Source organism: Helianthus annuus, chromosome 10, assembly GCF_002127325.2.
Source record: "Helianthus annuus cultivar XRQ/B chromosome 10, HanXRQr2.0-SUNRISE, whole genome shotgun sequence".
NCBI lineage: Eukaryota > Viridiplantae > Streptophyta > Magnoliopsida > Asterales > Asteraceae > Helianthus > Helianthus annuus.
This window is the reverse complement of record NC_035442.2, coordinates 110828781-110844190: the sequence shown is the minus strand read 5'-3', so window position 1 is coordinate 110844190 and position 15410 is coordinate 110828781. Positions and strand designations below refer to the sequence as shown.

Sequence of the window (15410 nt, the reverse complement as noted above, 5' to 3'; positions counted from 1 at the left end):
TATCAGGAAACTTAAACTTTTGAACCATACTGTCAAACGTTTCTCTAGACCACTTCAGGGGTGGAAGATTGACAAACATCTCTTCAGAAGAATCTTCACGACGTTCTCCGGTAGACATAAAGGAGAAATTTGCAGATTTCTTCAAGAAAGTAATGGGGAAGACAAAGAAGAATCAAGAGCAAATAATAAAAAATGGGGCACTAAAAGAGGTTTATATACTAACCGCCATAAATGCCTTAGAAAACCGAAATGCCCCTTTTCCGGAAAAACACGGTTATCGAAGCATCAGGGGCGAGTAAGCAGCAATAAGTACCCTCACGCGCACGTGTAGGCCACGGTTGACAACGCACATCTGACATTTGACAGCCTGTCGTCAAAACGTCGCACGTCACCAGTCAGCATAGTACTTTTCACCTGCCAACGATCACATTTTTCAAAATTTGAAATCATGAGTAATTCAACTTAAAAGAAGAGTATCTTCTTCAAGAAGATTTCCAACATTTCGCGCCAAAACTTTACAAAGCACAAATCCCTCTTCTCTTATATAGTCCAGTACTCCACTTACTTGCATAAGAGCAATACTGGACTGGGGGGACTTGAAGAGGTAAGGTCCCAAAAACCTTGCGCAGGTGCATTGGACCATACCACAACTTCACCAATAAACCTTCTTTAAAGAGAATCTTGTGCGGCTGCGCACCGGTTCTAAAGAAGATAACTTAAAAAGAGCAGTTTTCAACACCCGCGCGCTGAGAAAACCAATAACATATCCTTGCGCAGACTCATGCAACGGAACAGTTACGATGGAAACAAAACACCTCCGCGCAAATATCACTCAGACTTGAACAGAAGGTAACCTTTTGTTATAACAGAATTTGCATAAGGTAGGACCACACAGGATTACAGCTGTAAACCTTCTAGAAGGCCCTATTGTGCACAACCATTCAGTGGTAACCGAATGGCCACGTGGCATCATCCTAAGTACCCCTCAAGGTCACGATGATGGCACTAAATTGAAGAAAGATCTGCACACATCCACTTTTCACGTGGCATCTCCCCAGCCGTTGATCTCGCCCACGATCCGTGTGCATAAACATCAAGGTGAGGATTAACGGCAGGAGAAATAACCGGTTACGAAAAATGCTTTCCGTTATCTCTCCCGTCAACAAACTTTCCCGCCCAAACTCGGTTATAAATAAGGACAACTCAGGTACAATCTCTCAAGTTACATTCACTTCACTTTCACTACTATTTCTTCTTCTTCATTGAGATCTGTACTTATTCTCACGCCGGAGGGTGGTCACGGAGAGAACCCCCATTCTCCCCGTGGCGAGACTGACGGTTGTTTATTTTGCAGATATCGTTTGAGAAGAAGCTCAACCAAGCCCCGAATCAAACGAGAGGACTCACCTTTTTATGCAGAACTAAACCCCTGGTCCGATTGATTCCGGTCATTTGAACCAGTGTTTCTTCAGAAGTGCAGGAAAGGGAGGCCATACATTTTGACTACGATGTGGAACACAATCGTTCTTACCGTGACCTGCATCCTCATGTCAACTGCAAACACAGATTAAAAAAATACAACTGTGATAAGCTAATGTGATTCTAATCAAATGACTAGAATCCACTGTAATCATCAAACAACAAGAATCCAATGTGATTCATCGAACAACAACAACCACTGTGATTCATCGAACAACAATAATCCACTGTGATTCCCCAAACAAGAAGAATCCACTGTAATCATCAAACAACAATAAGCCACTATGATACATCGAACAACAACAATCCAATGTGATTCATCGAACAACAATAATCCACTGTGATTCCCCAAACAACAAGAATGCACAGTGATATGCAGAGAACAATCAAGAATCCACAAGCACATTCAATTAACCCATGTTTCAATCATTCATATCAAAATCAAAATGAAGAGTAAACCCTTGTTCGATTATAAGCACATTCACATAATCATAAACCACATAAACATACTAATAATGTGTTACCCTGATTCACCAGACGTTTACCTCAAACAGAGCTTCAACATCTATCGATCTAGTTCACAGTGTGAATCATACCTGACATGTGGCTCAAAATTTCTCTGATCGTCGTCCCAATCGGTATTTCTATGAGCTGCTAGTCGCCTGAGATGTCGCCGGTGGTGTGTTCGACGGAGAGAAGAAAAGAGATTGGGGGAATACTTGGGGGGTAAGGTCGAAGTGAAGTTTATAATATAGGGTGTTGTGTTGAGGAAACAATCAAACACAAGTGGAAAAAACTATATTACCCTTTGACCGTTAATAAGTGACGTTGACTTTAAACAGATTTTAACACCGGGGGTAATATTGTAGCGTTTTTCGATAGTTGAGGGGTAAGACAGCAAGATTTTTGTTTTAGGCTGTAAGGTTGTCAATCGCATCTAACACCTGGCTAAAACTGCTGCTCTTGATTTTAAACCGAAGTGTGAATGCGTTAAAAAAGTTGGTTATTTTTATTTCATAAAAACAAATGCAACTGGATGTTGAATGAAAAGGACATAGTGAAGGCTCGAAAGTTGGGTAAGCAGCTTTCGTTTACAATGCTTGATTTTAAACTCCCGTTCAGTTCAACTGGACTGAAGATCTCACTCAATTCAGAAACTAAAGTATGTTCTCTTCTCTTTTCTAATGGTTATGCTTCTCAAAATCAACGTTTAGATCATCTATCACCTTGCTTGCTGTATATTTCCAAATCTCATCGGATCCGTAAAATATCAAGTGTATACTCTTCGTCACGATTCTAAGTATTTGTGGTTTAATAGCGGCTAAATTAGTTCCTGCGTGGAATTTAAGTCTGATTCAATGTGTAACAGAGGTAGATAGATAACCATCCATGTAATCAAATCATTAGTTAGGGTTGGGGTTTAGAACATTTTCGTTTAATATGCTATATTTCTAGAAATTAACAGCATCAAGTGTTAGGTGTTGTCTGATCTTTCAACATGTACACTAGTAGTATTTATTGGTGGACGAATATATGGACTGAGATTGCTGAATTGAAAGAATCCAATGATTATTTGGTGGATATTTTAAGAAATTTAGGAAGAAAATGGTATGGATCAAATTAGAGACCTGATGGTGTATTTGTTATGCACTAGTCCGCTTTTCATGTTTAGCGATAAAGTAGAGAAACAGAAAAATACATGTTATCAAGCAGTGGAGATGAGGATAATACATGTTATAAGACCAAACCTGAGGCATCGAGCAGTGGAGATGAGAAAAAAAAATGAAAATAAATAAATAGAAACGTCTCTATATATCGCTATATACTATATAGCAACATATGATATATACACTATGTAGCGCGTTATAGCCGCTATTGACAACTATGATCTCAAGTGTTCAGTATTTTTGCTTTTTGTGTCAATCCACAGTTAGTTCTTTGCAAGTAAATCAAGACTCCTCAAAGGATACCTAGGAAGACAGGGAACATGTTGCTTGATCAGTTTCAAAACATTCACAACGTAGACTTGTCTAATGAAGCCCTGGAAATGTCAACTCAAAAGATCCTCAATTGTGATAATGACACGCAGTCACATTATGCTGGAACTGCTTTTAGGATGTGGGAGCCACCATCTCCATTGAGTGGCAAACCAGATAATAAAGATACAAACTGTGCTTTTGCCTCTACGAAGAAGTAAGTCATTATAAGTATGTGTGTCGATGATATCCCTCGTAAAGAAAAATCGCTACTGATTTATATGTGTCTGTTTGTGGGTATTCGCTTAGTCATGGTTAAGCTAATTAGTAGATAGAAAGTTACTGATATTTAAAAACACGAAAAAAAAGATGCAAAATAGTCTGTGTATATCCTTGATACTTTGTGCAGAAAGAGTAGGACCGCTGACGTCGCTAAGTGGATCCACCAAGTGAAAGGGGAACTGGAAATAGGATATCAAGCATCCTCTGATGATGTGAGGTAGTATCTCCATAATGAAAGTCTTAAATGTGTCTTTATATAGGCTTCTTAGATGTACAGAATAGTACTTAAACATTGCATATAATGTATAGAAATCAAGACAAGGTAATACACGTATGTGTCTGATATAGTGATTTTTTTTCTTAAAATGCAGCCATGTTAAAGTCATCCCTTTGAAACGCCAAGTGAACGTGATTAATGATAAAGAGGTTGAAAAAGCACTTGATGAGGGCTATATTTGTCAGAAATTTCGCGAGATGTCTGTTATTGATGCCGATTACCTTAGGTATGAATAACAATGAATTGGTGTGACTTCTGAAGATTGAACTCATATAGATGATTAACCGGCAAAGGATATAACAGATGCAACATTTGCGATGCAAAGAAACTAGCTCAAAGATCTGATGACGAGACTTACAAAGGAATACATACTTGTCTCAGGCTTTCAGTAAATGAGAGTGAATCCGCATTAAGTATCCTAAGAAACAGTGATTCCTCAACTACAGTCATTGATAATCCTTCTGGACTAAACTGTACAAAGAAGTAAGTCACCGTAACATATACATATATATATATGTGTGTGTGTGTGTGTGTGTGTGTGTACAATATCCTTTCTACAGAAAAATGTTGTAGTACACGAATCTAAGTAAACACTATCGATGCTATTTTTATGCAGAATGAGTGGCAGTGCTAGCATCGAAAAGTGGAAGCGACAAATGGAGGACATTCGGTCTCCATTTTTAAAACTTCAGTTAGCTTCATCTTATGAACCAGATGTACTGTTTCATGTTCTTCTTTTTCCTTCATTTTCCTTCTAACTCTGTGTTACATAAATAGCAGATGATAATATCAGAAGTAGCGGAAAATGGCAGCTGGAACCTCTCATCATCAAAGGTATGCCGCAAAACATGTCCTTTGTGTTTTCACGGTTTCACAATTCAGTAACACATAGAACGGAAACTCCTATTCTTACACTTAACTGAACGTGACAGTACTCGCACAGAAAAGAACTGTGACATACTGCGCTAGTTATATTAACGATTAACATACTGTTAAAATTCTGTTCTGCACATCTTAATGCTGCTATGTTTACTGCCCTTTACCATCTGCTAATTATTTATCCACCTGTGTTGATTATTTGATGCAATAATTTCTTTTAAAATCGTGCGCAGTATTAGTTGTAGCACTCCCTTATCTGAATTTCGGGACATTTTTTCTGTGTTTTGACTTTTCAGGAAGGTGACAAGGAATTGGACGACAAAATTACTGAGCTGCACGAGTTAGTTTCACCTTTTGGAAAGGTATGATTAGTTTTTCGAAAGAGAAAGTTTTGACAAGGAACAAAGAGGTTATGCTCACTGACAGGGGTGTTCACGGTCCGGTGCGGCCAATTTTAACGAAAATTTTGGGCCGAACCACTAACTACGGTTTTGGAAAAAGAAAAAAAAAACCGAACCAGTCAGTTTTTACAGTTTGACAGTTCGGTTTTGACGGTTTTAGACCAAAAAAAAAATTATAAAGCATATCGACCATGAAAAATTGAAAGCTGAAAAGTCACAAGATAAAGTTAAAATGTTTTATCAGTTATATAACAGAAAAGAAAGATTGGGTAATCGAGCATGGGACCTAGAAACGTATAAGGGGTAAAAGGGCATTCCTAACTGCCTCATATAGAGTTCTAGACCACAATTATTTGAAAAAAAAGCTTACCTAAAACCTATGGCCGCTTCAGTTTATACAGTCGGTTCCAAAACATTGACCGTCAACCGAACCACCCAAGCCGATTTTCCAAACTTTAAACCGCAAACTGAATCGTGTTATTATTAAACTGAACCGGCCGATTTGACTCAGCGTTGTCGGTTTGGATGGTTTCAACGGTTTTTGAACACCCCTATGCACTGATGCCCATATCTAATGTATAGCTGTCTGAATTTAAATAACAAAAAATAATATATTTATTGATGGATATCAAAATTTGATATACATGATTCGACTGGACTAAATTTCTCATGTTCAGTTCTCTCATATATTTGTTTTTCACTAACTTCTAATATATAAAGGTAACAGAATCTAAATCTCTCATGTTCATTTAATTTGTCACAACTTGGTTTGGAATCTACTTAACCCACTACAGCTATTTAAAATACCAGAATGTTCTTTTTTACCTTAATGTTAATTTGAAATCTACTTGTTCCGAAATTGCGTTTTCAGCCAAATAATAATAGCTAATGCCAAAATATGGATATCGCTAATGCTCTCTTTACCTAACTTGTGCCTGTAACAAAGCTGCTAATCATTAAAGCAAGAAATTTCATCGACATATATTTCGTGTATTTTTTAATTTTAACGCTTTTGGTATAAACCATGTTCATCTTTAAAGAATCTCACTGAACACAAGCTCAAATTCAAATTTATTAAATGTATATATGCTCACTGTTTAAGTAATTCGTATCACTTTGTGCTCTCTTTTATTGTTTTCCATGTTAATTACTATAAGAAACAAGCAGATTTATATTTACAAAATGGAAGACACTTAATGCTGACAATATTAGAATAATATGTTTTTTTTTTTTGTTACAGAATGATGCAGCAATAGTTCTGTTAGAAACTTGTGGTTACATCGGATTCCTACATAGGCAAGTCGAAGTGAGTATATCATATCACCAACAAAGCATCAAGTAATATAACACATTATTCTAAAATTTCTTTGCATGTGGTCTCATGTCAAATTATCTGTTACCGTGAGGGTGGATATGTCGTTTCATGGAACTTACATAACCATATGTCTTTATTTTATAATCAGGCTCTTATGATTCCATGCATAGAACAAGGAACTCCATCCGAGCCACAACAGCAGGTAGAACTTCAAAATTCAAATATCTTGAATTTACATCTTTCCCAATTTCTTAAATTTAAATACATAAATTACAAATAAAAATATATATATTTGTGCAGGATCCAAATCAAGACCTAAGAAGTCGAGGGCTATGTTTGATACCTGTTTCAAGCACATTTCCAGCTACTAGTTAAACAATTGATTCCTAAAGTCCTACATTTGGACTTTGGAACCTTCCAATGAACCAAATGCATATAAAGATGAAGAAATCTTTTCATATGCAGGTATGTTGTAAGAAATATGGTATTGGCTTTTTAAGGATATAGACTGTCTAAAATAACCTGCTTTGCAAATAATTTGTGTGATACCGAGTAAATATTAGAGCGTGAACGTATCAGCTCTGTTGCCGTGACTGCCATCATTAAGCATGATTCTAAAATGAGTTGCAACTACTACAATAACTTCAACTTTAGTTGGACTTCTTAATACTACATTTGAGTGTTTGTTGCATAAAGTTTATATTTTTATCATGACATGTGTTTTCTTGATTTTTTGTTAAGATGCTACGATTTAATCTTTTGGTGCACAAACATCTTTTATTTCAATTTTTCATCCGAGATAGAAAATTTTCATCAATAAGATCTTATTTATGTTAAAATATTAGCAAGGGTTTAAATAAGACTTAGAAATATAAACAAAAATCAGGACCAGCATCCGGGAACTCAAGACATCAGTAGTTCCATGGTCGATATCATGGTCCGATCATCCAGCCATTGGATTTTTTACTCACCAATGGATCGAACCAAGATACACGCAATCAAGATCGACAAAGCCGAAATAAGAAAAATAAAATATCAAATGACAAAGTGCAAGACCAACAAGTGCCAAACGAAATAAGGTGGAAGATCATGAGAGAGTTGTATAATAGTAAACAATGTTTTATAATTAAAATATTATGCTTTTAAAACAAAGTCTTACCTGTTATGAATATATTTATTATTAATGTGGTTATCAACACCAAAAATAGATTAGCTTTCTCTCCAAGTTTTGTATACCTATATATACCACTATTGTATCTCATTGTAAATATACATATTAATGAAAGAGCAATCTTTTTCTCCCTACATCTCTTTCTCTTATTGTTTACTATTAGGCTAGTAGGTCGTTGTTTCACAACACGTTATCAGCACGACTTGCTTTCTAGAGTTGGATCGTACTATCATGAGTGTTGTTGCTTCACGAGGAAAGACGAGTGTTTTCATCAGTCTCGTGAATGGTATGTTCTTTACATTCTTCATGCTATTTAAATAATCATTATATGCCTCTATATTTATTTTCATATCATAAATCATATAGATGTAATTATCTAAAAAGTGAAAGGTTGATGATTAAAATCCATTAGACTGATCTGCATTCTTAATTGCCAAAGAGATATAAATTACTCGATCTGTGTTAATTTTTAATTTCGGTCGTTATCTTAAAATTTTCAATTTGCTTTAGTTTCTTTTATTGAGTTCCTAAAATTTTATGTTAGTTTAGAGGGTATACCATCTATATGTTTCTTTCTTTCGATTAGCATTTAGATTAATTAAACAAGTCTAATTATATTCAATTACCTAATACATCATATTGGTATTTGCTAATTTATTCATTGTATTATTCTATAATAACCTCACCATATGTATCTTGATGCATAAGCTTGGATACCTTAGGCAAGATTTTGAGTTTGCTTTATGTTTAGATTTGTGTCATATTTTGGGATAATTGTTTAATGGGATTCTAAATCTTTCATATTTAGCCGATTGCTTTTGTAAAGAAACTGCCGTACGGAATTGTAAAGAATTACGAAAAATTAAGATGGGATGGTAACTAATTAAAGTATTTAAATAATTTAAAAATAGTGGTTTTTATACGTTTAATAAAGTGATCAAGGTTTGCTTTTAATAAACAACAAAAGTCAATATATATGAAGGGATTGAGTTATTAATTTTTTTGTTTATAAGAATCGGAAGAAATTTATTTGCAAGGCTCGAAAAAAAAATATCTTATTGTACGTTTTTATCTCCAACTTAATCAATCTTAATATCGTTTCTTTTTCCACGATACTTATGGATATGTGTTTATACGTATAAGATATGGGTATAATAAATATATTAGGTAACTTACTGTTAAGATCATACGTATAAATTAAAGGATATTTTGTACTTGATTTGAAAGATTTAATTAGATTATCTATATTTAGATACAAATATTCATTAAATTTGAATTTGTATGTATGATCACTAACTTTATTTATTTTATCATATTTTGTAATTTACATGATACGTATAGATATAATGGTATGCATGATTCTTATTTAGATATAGTGGTTAATAAAAAGTTTATAGGTTGTATACCATGTGAACATGTTTAATGTTTGTGGGGTATATATATTTAAATTAACTCAACGAGTAATAAATGATCAAATCTTGCTAAGAGAATGAGAACTTGATAGAAATATTTGTTTATGTTTCAAAACATAATGCTACATATCTATATATATGATATACATGTGATAGACTAATACATAAATTCAATGTATTGGCTTGTAATGATGAAAGAAACATCTTATTTCATTGAGTTTTATTATAACTTGTTTTGCATGGTGACATTTTATCATGTTTTATTTGAGTAGTGTGGCTTTGTGGTATACATAGTATTCTATATGATATTGAAAATAAAGCCAAAGTTGTGTTTATACGCTATCATAAACGCGTATAAATATGTTTAGATATGACACCTAAAGTGTCATACCCCTTGAATCTCATTAACATGTTATGAAAGGTCATAAGATATTAGACCACTAAACTTATATGTCTGTGACATTTAATTATTTTTTAACTAGTGTTATACAAAGAGAAGTTGGTTTACAAGGACAAAATCGGATAAAACAAATTTTGTTTGTCAAACCTAAAGCAACAATATCATTAAAATGGTATGAAAGGTTTGAAGTAACTTTATGTTCGTATGTCCGAAAATAATGAAACTCATGAAACTTGTGTTATTTTACTCTGATCCATGAACTGAAAATACGTTGATCATTGTGATCATGGACATCATTGAGGAAATTGTAATGATGGTCATATTAATAATGAGATCGACCATTTGATCATGTTAATAATGAGATGGGCCACAAAAGTGGCAAACTAATGAGTGATTGCATAACGTGATGGTTTGAAGTTTGAAGTTATAATATATTCTCTCCTATCATACGTTTTTGTATTACATACGAGAAAGTAATACGCATACGATCATAAACTAGAAGTTTATGGATCATAATTATTTAATTAGTTGGCATGACCGGTTAGACCACACCGAGTCAATGATGATGTGAAACATAATGAAGAGCTAAAAGATTCTTCAAGCTTATAATTAGCATGTAATGTTTGCTCTCAAGGGAAATTTTATATTTGCCAAATAAGGGAGGGTGTGTATCCCTAGATATTCTGGAAGTGATTAAAGAATATGCATATCCCAACATGATACCATTTAGTGTTTTAAATCGATGCATCGTCTAAATGGTTATCAAATCCACAACCTGAAGTTTGTGTGATTGTGGCTTAGTTAATGTGATCACAAGCATATTATTCCAGATTGAAAAATTTATTTCGGTTGCAATAGTGAATTGGATTCCCAAGTTATTGATCATCATTGGAATACATGTTTTATTGAAGACGATCACTAAACGTCTACAACTTATTGCAAAGTCAATGATCACAAGAGCAAAAGTTCATGTTTCTATTTTAGTACATGTAATTTTACATGCAATAACATTAACTCACATCAAGCCAACATGTTGTAATAGGTTCTCCCCATATAGTTGGTTTTTGGTCAGGAACCAAAGATGTCCCTTCTAAGATTTTGGTTGTACGGTATATGTTGAAAATGATCCACCACTATGCACAAAGATGGGACCTTAAAAGATGGTTGGGAATATATGATAACGAATAAAGTCTTTCACGAGATATTTATTTACGACTCAATTAATCGATATCCATCTCAATGGATTAACATTCCCAATATCAGGGGGAGATAAAAAGCAGTTGGAAAAGAAATGAGTTGGTATAAATCATCATTGATCCTCAAAACTAAAGGTGTGAACCAGAAGTTCAAAGAATAACTCATTTACAGAGATTAGCGAATCTATTACCAGACGCATTCACTGACCTTAAAAAGGTGACTGTGTCACATATACCAACTGCTAATGCTCCAATTAAGATGAGTGTCCCAGTAGGACAACTAGGGTTGTAAACGAACCAAACGTTCGGCGAACAGTTCGTGAACCGTTCGGCGGGAAGTTCGTTTGTGTTCGTTCGTTTATTAAACAAACGAACACGAACAAGAAATTTCGTTCGTTTAGTTAAATGAACAAACATGAACAAAGGTCGTGTTCGTTCGTTTATGTTCGTGAACGTCCGGTAACGTGTTCGACAGTTAATCAGTGTTTTTAGTTTTTATATGTATTTAAATACTTCAAAAATCCGACAATTTAAATATCTAATAAGTGTCGGTGTATTATATATTTTGTTCATGAAAAACTGTTTGTGTTCGTTTGTTTCCGTTTGTGTTCATGAACATTAGTTTGTGCTCACTTGTGTTCGTCAATGTTTGTTTTTGTTCGTTGCCTAAAATTAACAAACAAACACAAACGAACACGAACAAGTTAATTTCCTTAACAAACGAACACAAACATAAAATCTCGTTCGATAGGTGTTCGTGAACGGTTCACGAACACGTATATTTCTTAACAAACGAACATGAACAAGGTCCTGTTCGTGTTCGTTCGGTTCGTTTGCAGCCCTAAGGACAACCACATATTTGTGATGGGTCTATTGCACGTCTAATGCGTGGTAGACTAATCGATTCCAATAATAAAATTCCTCGAAAGTTGGAGCAGGTAATTAAGATGGTCAAGTCGGGGTTATATTAATAGGGTCTCCTGAAGAGACATTAGACATGATGGTTCAAGAAGAACCTCAGGTACCTGAAAATAAAGAGATCTCGATAAGTTGTATCATGTCTAAGATATGTATGGAATCGAAATAAAAATTGACGTCGTTATACTTTTGTATATAAAATAGCGCTTGAAATGATAAAATGATGAGGATCAAAATTTAAGATCTGCCTATGAGAAATGATTGGCCAAAAGCGAAAAAACGTGAATAAGGCAGAGTTGAATTCTCTAATGAAATGGAAAGTTTTCGAACCAACAATCCATGCAACTAAAGTTGTAAATCATGTTGGAAACAAAGAGGTCTTTTATGCGAATTATGAATTGAAAATCAAATCAAGTAATATAAGGCAAAATTGGTGGCACAAGAATTTTCGCAAAGACCTATGATTAATTATAAGGAGAAGTATTCTCCAGTTGTAGATGCATTAACTTTCCAATATCTTATTAGTCTGGTAACATAAAGAGAGAATTGATATGCGTATCATGAATGTTATGTATCACTTGATACTGAAAATTTACATGAAAGTCTTGAAGGTTTAAATTATGTAAGTCATGTAAAGTAAGTTCTCGAGAACAATGTGATCATTGTATACATATTCGGATTTGAATAGATTATGATTTTTTACATGTTGGATATAATTGAAACTCCTCATGAGTATCCTAAAGCAAATTGAGTGCTTAGAAGGTTAACTGAAACATCTTATGGATGTAATTCTTGTGCACCAATAAACATACATAGAAAACTTGTATTCAGTGATTGTGATGTCTTAATAAATAGTGTACACGCATGGTATAATATGGATTTTGGAGATAAAAGTAACTGTTCATGAAATTTTGCATATGATATAGATAACTATGTGTTATATGGGTAAGTTTGTGTAGCAAAACTCATGAAGAGTGAATGCACATGCATTGTTGGATAAGATGGGCAGAATTCCCTCATGGATTAATAATGCCAGAAGCATTGATATAAAAACCTCAAGAATGTACTATATGAAGATGGCAAAATACATATGGCTAAAATAGTTGAGTCGAGTGTTGTACAACTCGAGATATTCGCATAAAGAGGGATATAAGTTTGATTAAATCAGCCATGTTTTATCAAAATTTTACTTTTAAAAGTTCACTATAATCGCAGTTTACAGTGATGATGTTTACACATCGTCGAGAGAAACTGTTGAGCTTTTAGAGGGAGATTTTTTTAATGACCTTGGCACAATCTAATTATTACTCGAACTGCAGTTCGAGTATATATGTAATTATATTTTATCAATCCCTAAAGTACATCTCGAAGATGATGTTGGGATATTTTAGTATGGACATAGTTGAACCTTAAAAGTACGTTAAAGGTTGTTAAGTCATTTGTTATAAGAAATGCCTATTATCATCTCCTACCAAAGTAGAGATTCTCATTCTATAAGTACCATCATTAAATGCATGTGTGCACTAAAATGTTTTGCTAGCTATGTATGGTTATAATATCTTTCACTTGAGCGTATTGTCATGATATAACATTTGTTAAACGAAGAGACATTGGAATGAGTTCAATGAAATATTTCAGGTATAAACAATATTTGATTATATTCTACTAACTCATCAAAACAAGTTTGGTTAGTCTTGTAGATGCAGGAATGTAACTAAACACAGTCGTGGACATATGGTATTTTTTGGAAGGAGGCACCTAAAGTCTAGTTAGAAGATTATACAACATTTCTCAACATAAAGGATTGCACATAAAGGGATCAAGCGACAAATATTGATTACAAAAACTTTGATCAACTTTCAAGGAAGATGGACACACGTCAATTAAAGGATACATGTTAAAATGAGGAGGAGACTTATTTAAGTTGCACTCTTTTTCCCTTGACTAAGTTTTGTCCCATTGGATTTTCTTAGTAAGGTTTTTAATGAGGCAACATACCTGATCTAGAAGTATTAGGGGGAACTAATGCGCATTACACGCTGCACTCTTTTTCCCTTAGCTATGGTTTTGTCCCACCGGGTTTTCCTAGCAAGGTTTTTAACGAGGCAGCATCAAACGTATTATGTTGATAACCAAGGGGGAGTGTTATGAATATATTTATTATTAATGTGGTTAGCAACACCAAAAATAGATTAGCTTTCTCTCCAAGTTTTGTATACCTATATATACCACTATTGTATCTCATTGTAAATATACATATTAATGAAAGAGCAATCTTTTTCTCCCTACTTCTCTTTCTCTTATTGTTTACTATTAGGCTAGTAGGTCGTCGTTTCACAACATTACCATTTAAATGAAGTTTTTTGTAAAACAAACGTGTTAAAACCTACAGGGGCAAATGGTTTATTTTTAATATCATTTTTGTTAAAATAAACAACTTTCATTTGTTATTAAAAAATTTAAGTAATTTGCAAGTATAGTAAAAGATAAGAGAAAACATAACATGTAAATGTATAGTTGTTTCGACAGATGTTAACAAATCCATCATATGTTCACTCTTTGACTTCAACCAAAACTTTGCCATTATTAAAAATCTTCCCAAGCCCATAGAAATCACTGTTGCAATGTCTTATTAAAGCACCAGATATTTCCTCTTCACGTCTCATCAATTTTTATAGTAATCGCTATAACATCTCTCTAATAAGATAGAGATCACTTAACTATTCTTACAAATTGGAAGAGATCACCAATACAACATCGCACTAAGAAGATTGTGATCATCTTTCCAAATTTCTCACTCGCACATAATTACGTTTAAAAGATGGAAATGTATTTTACTTTGTTCATAAAATACTAAAAAATTAAAAAGTTAATTTTAGTGAATAAATAAATGAGTTGGCCTTAACTCAAGCTGTTTACAAACCGAGCCAATTTTAAGTACCCGACTTTCCAGCCACGATGTTTACTTATCTTTTATTGTTTCTCGATTTATGCACGTCATCCTTGCTTAGGAGCCATGCTAATCTTCTATGTATCGTTTCAATTTTTTTTTTAACGGCAAATTTGGATCACTGACGGACCACTAGAGTATCATCGTGCCACCAGTGGAACCACCCGATCATATCCATCTCCACTAGGCTATAATGCCTAAACACCAATTCAAGAGAAAACCCAAGAAATCTGGGAAACCCCCTTGTAAGACTCGAACCCATGACCTAATGGTCATAAGTCTTATTTCACCCCAAGATGTCACTAGGCTATAATGTCATGGGAATGTATCGTTCCAATTTAATCGAATGTATCCGAAGGGACGTTTACTAAAGAATTGTGTAGGTATATTATTTCCCGAAGGGACGTTTACTAAAGAACTAGTAGATGCCCCGCCCGCGTTGCGGGGCGATTGGGCGGGGTAATGGCCGAATAATTCTCAACCAATTACTAAAAGACTACTATAATTTTGCTATGGGGAAAAAAAACAATGATATGACTGTAATTTTGGGCCTCTCTCTGTATCGCTGTACATAGGGCAAAATCATAAATATATTTTGAACCGGAGGCGAAATCATAATTTTAAACTGATAGCAAAATCATAATTTTTAGCTAGGGGGAAAACATATTTTCATTTTGAACGGTGGGCAAAAGCGTAATTTTGAGTTAAGGGCAGAATCGTAGTTTTGAGCCAGAGGGAAAACAACATTTTATTT

At 34.2% G+C, this 15410-nt stretch overlaps 1 protein-coding gene and 1 non-coding gene across 3 annotated transcripts; one reads left to right on the top strand and one right to left on the bottom strand.

The window, feature by feature from the left end:
* The first annotated feature begins 2491 nt into the window (after positions 1–2491).
* Positions 2492–7304, top strand: LOC110885472. Of its 2 annotated transcripts, none has more exons than XM_035978487.1 (11): positions 2492–2641; positions 3410–3672; positions 3865–3954; positions 4109–4240; positions 4318–4497; positions 4631–4730; positions 4795–4848; positions 5190–5255; positions 6535–6600; positions 6758–6811; positions 6910–7304. In XM_035978487.1, the coding sequence occupies exons 2-11, from the start codon at positions 3467–3469 to the stop codon at positions 6982–6984; spliced, it is 1023 nt and encodes a 340-aa protein (XP_035834380.1). In that variant the 5' UTR covers positions 2492–2641; positions 3410–3466; the 3' UTR covers positions 6985–7304. The 2 variants fall into 2 exon arrangements, with proteins under 2 accessions (XP_035834380.1, XP_021988870.1); XM_022133178.2 differs by having other exon boundaries at positions 4792–4848.
* A 7367-nt stretch (positions 7305–14671) lies between these two features.
* Positions 14672–14778, bottom strand: LOC118483644. Its single transcript, XR_004870930.1, has one exon. It is a non-coding gene; the product is annotated as a U6 spliceosomal RNA (small nuclear RNA).
* Positions 14779–15410: the final 632 nt, after the last annotated feature.

Excerpts from the sequence above, each read along its gene's own strand:
- LOC110885472 (XM_022133178.2), top strand. The coding sequence starts at position 3,467 with ATGTTGCTTGATCAGTTTCAAAACATTCACAACGTAGACTTGTCTAAT. Across the intron at positions 4,498-4,630 it reads GGACTAAACTGTACAAAGAA|AATGAGTGGCAGTGCTAGCA; the intron begins GTAAGTCACCGT and ends ATTTTTATGCAG. Across the intron at positions 6,812-6,909 it reads CATCCGAGCCACAACAGCAG|GATCCAAATCAAGACCTAAG; the intron begins GTAGAACTTCAA and ends ATATTTGTGCAG.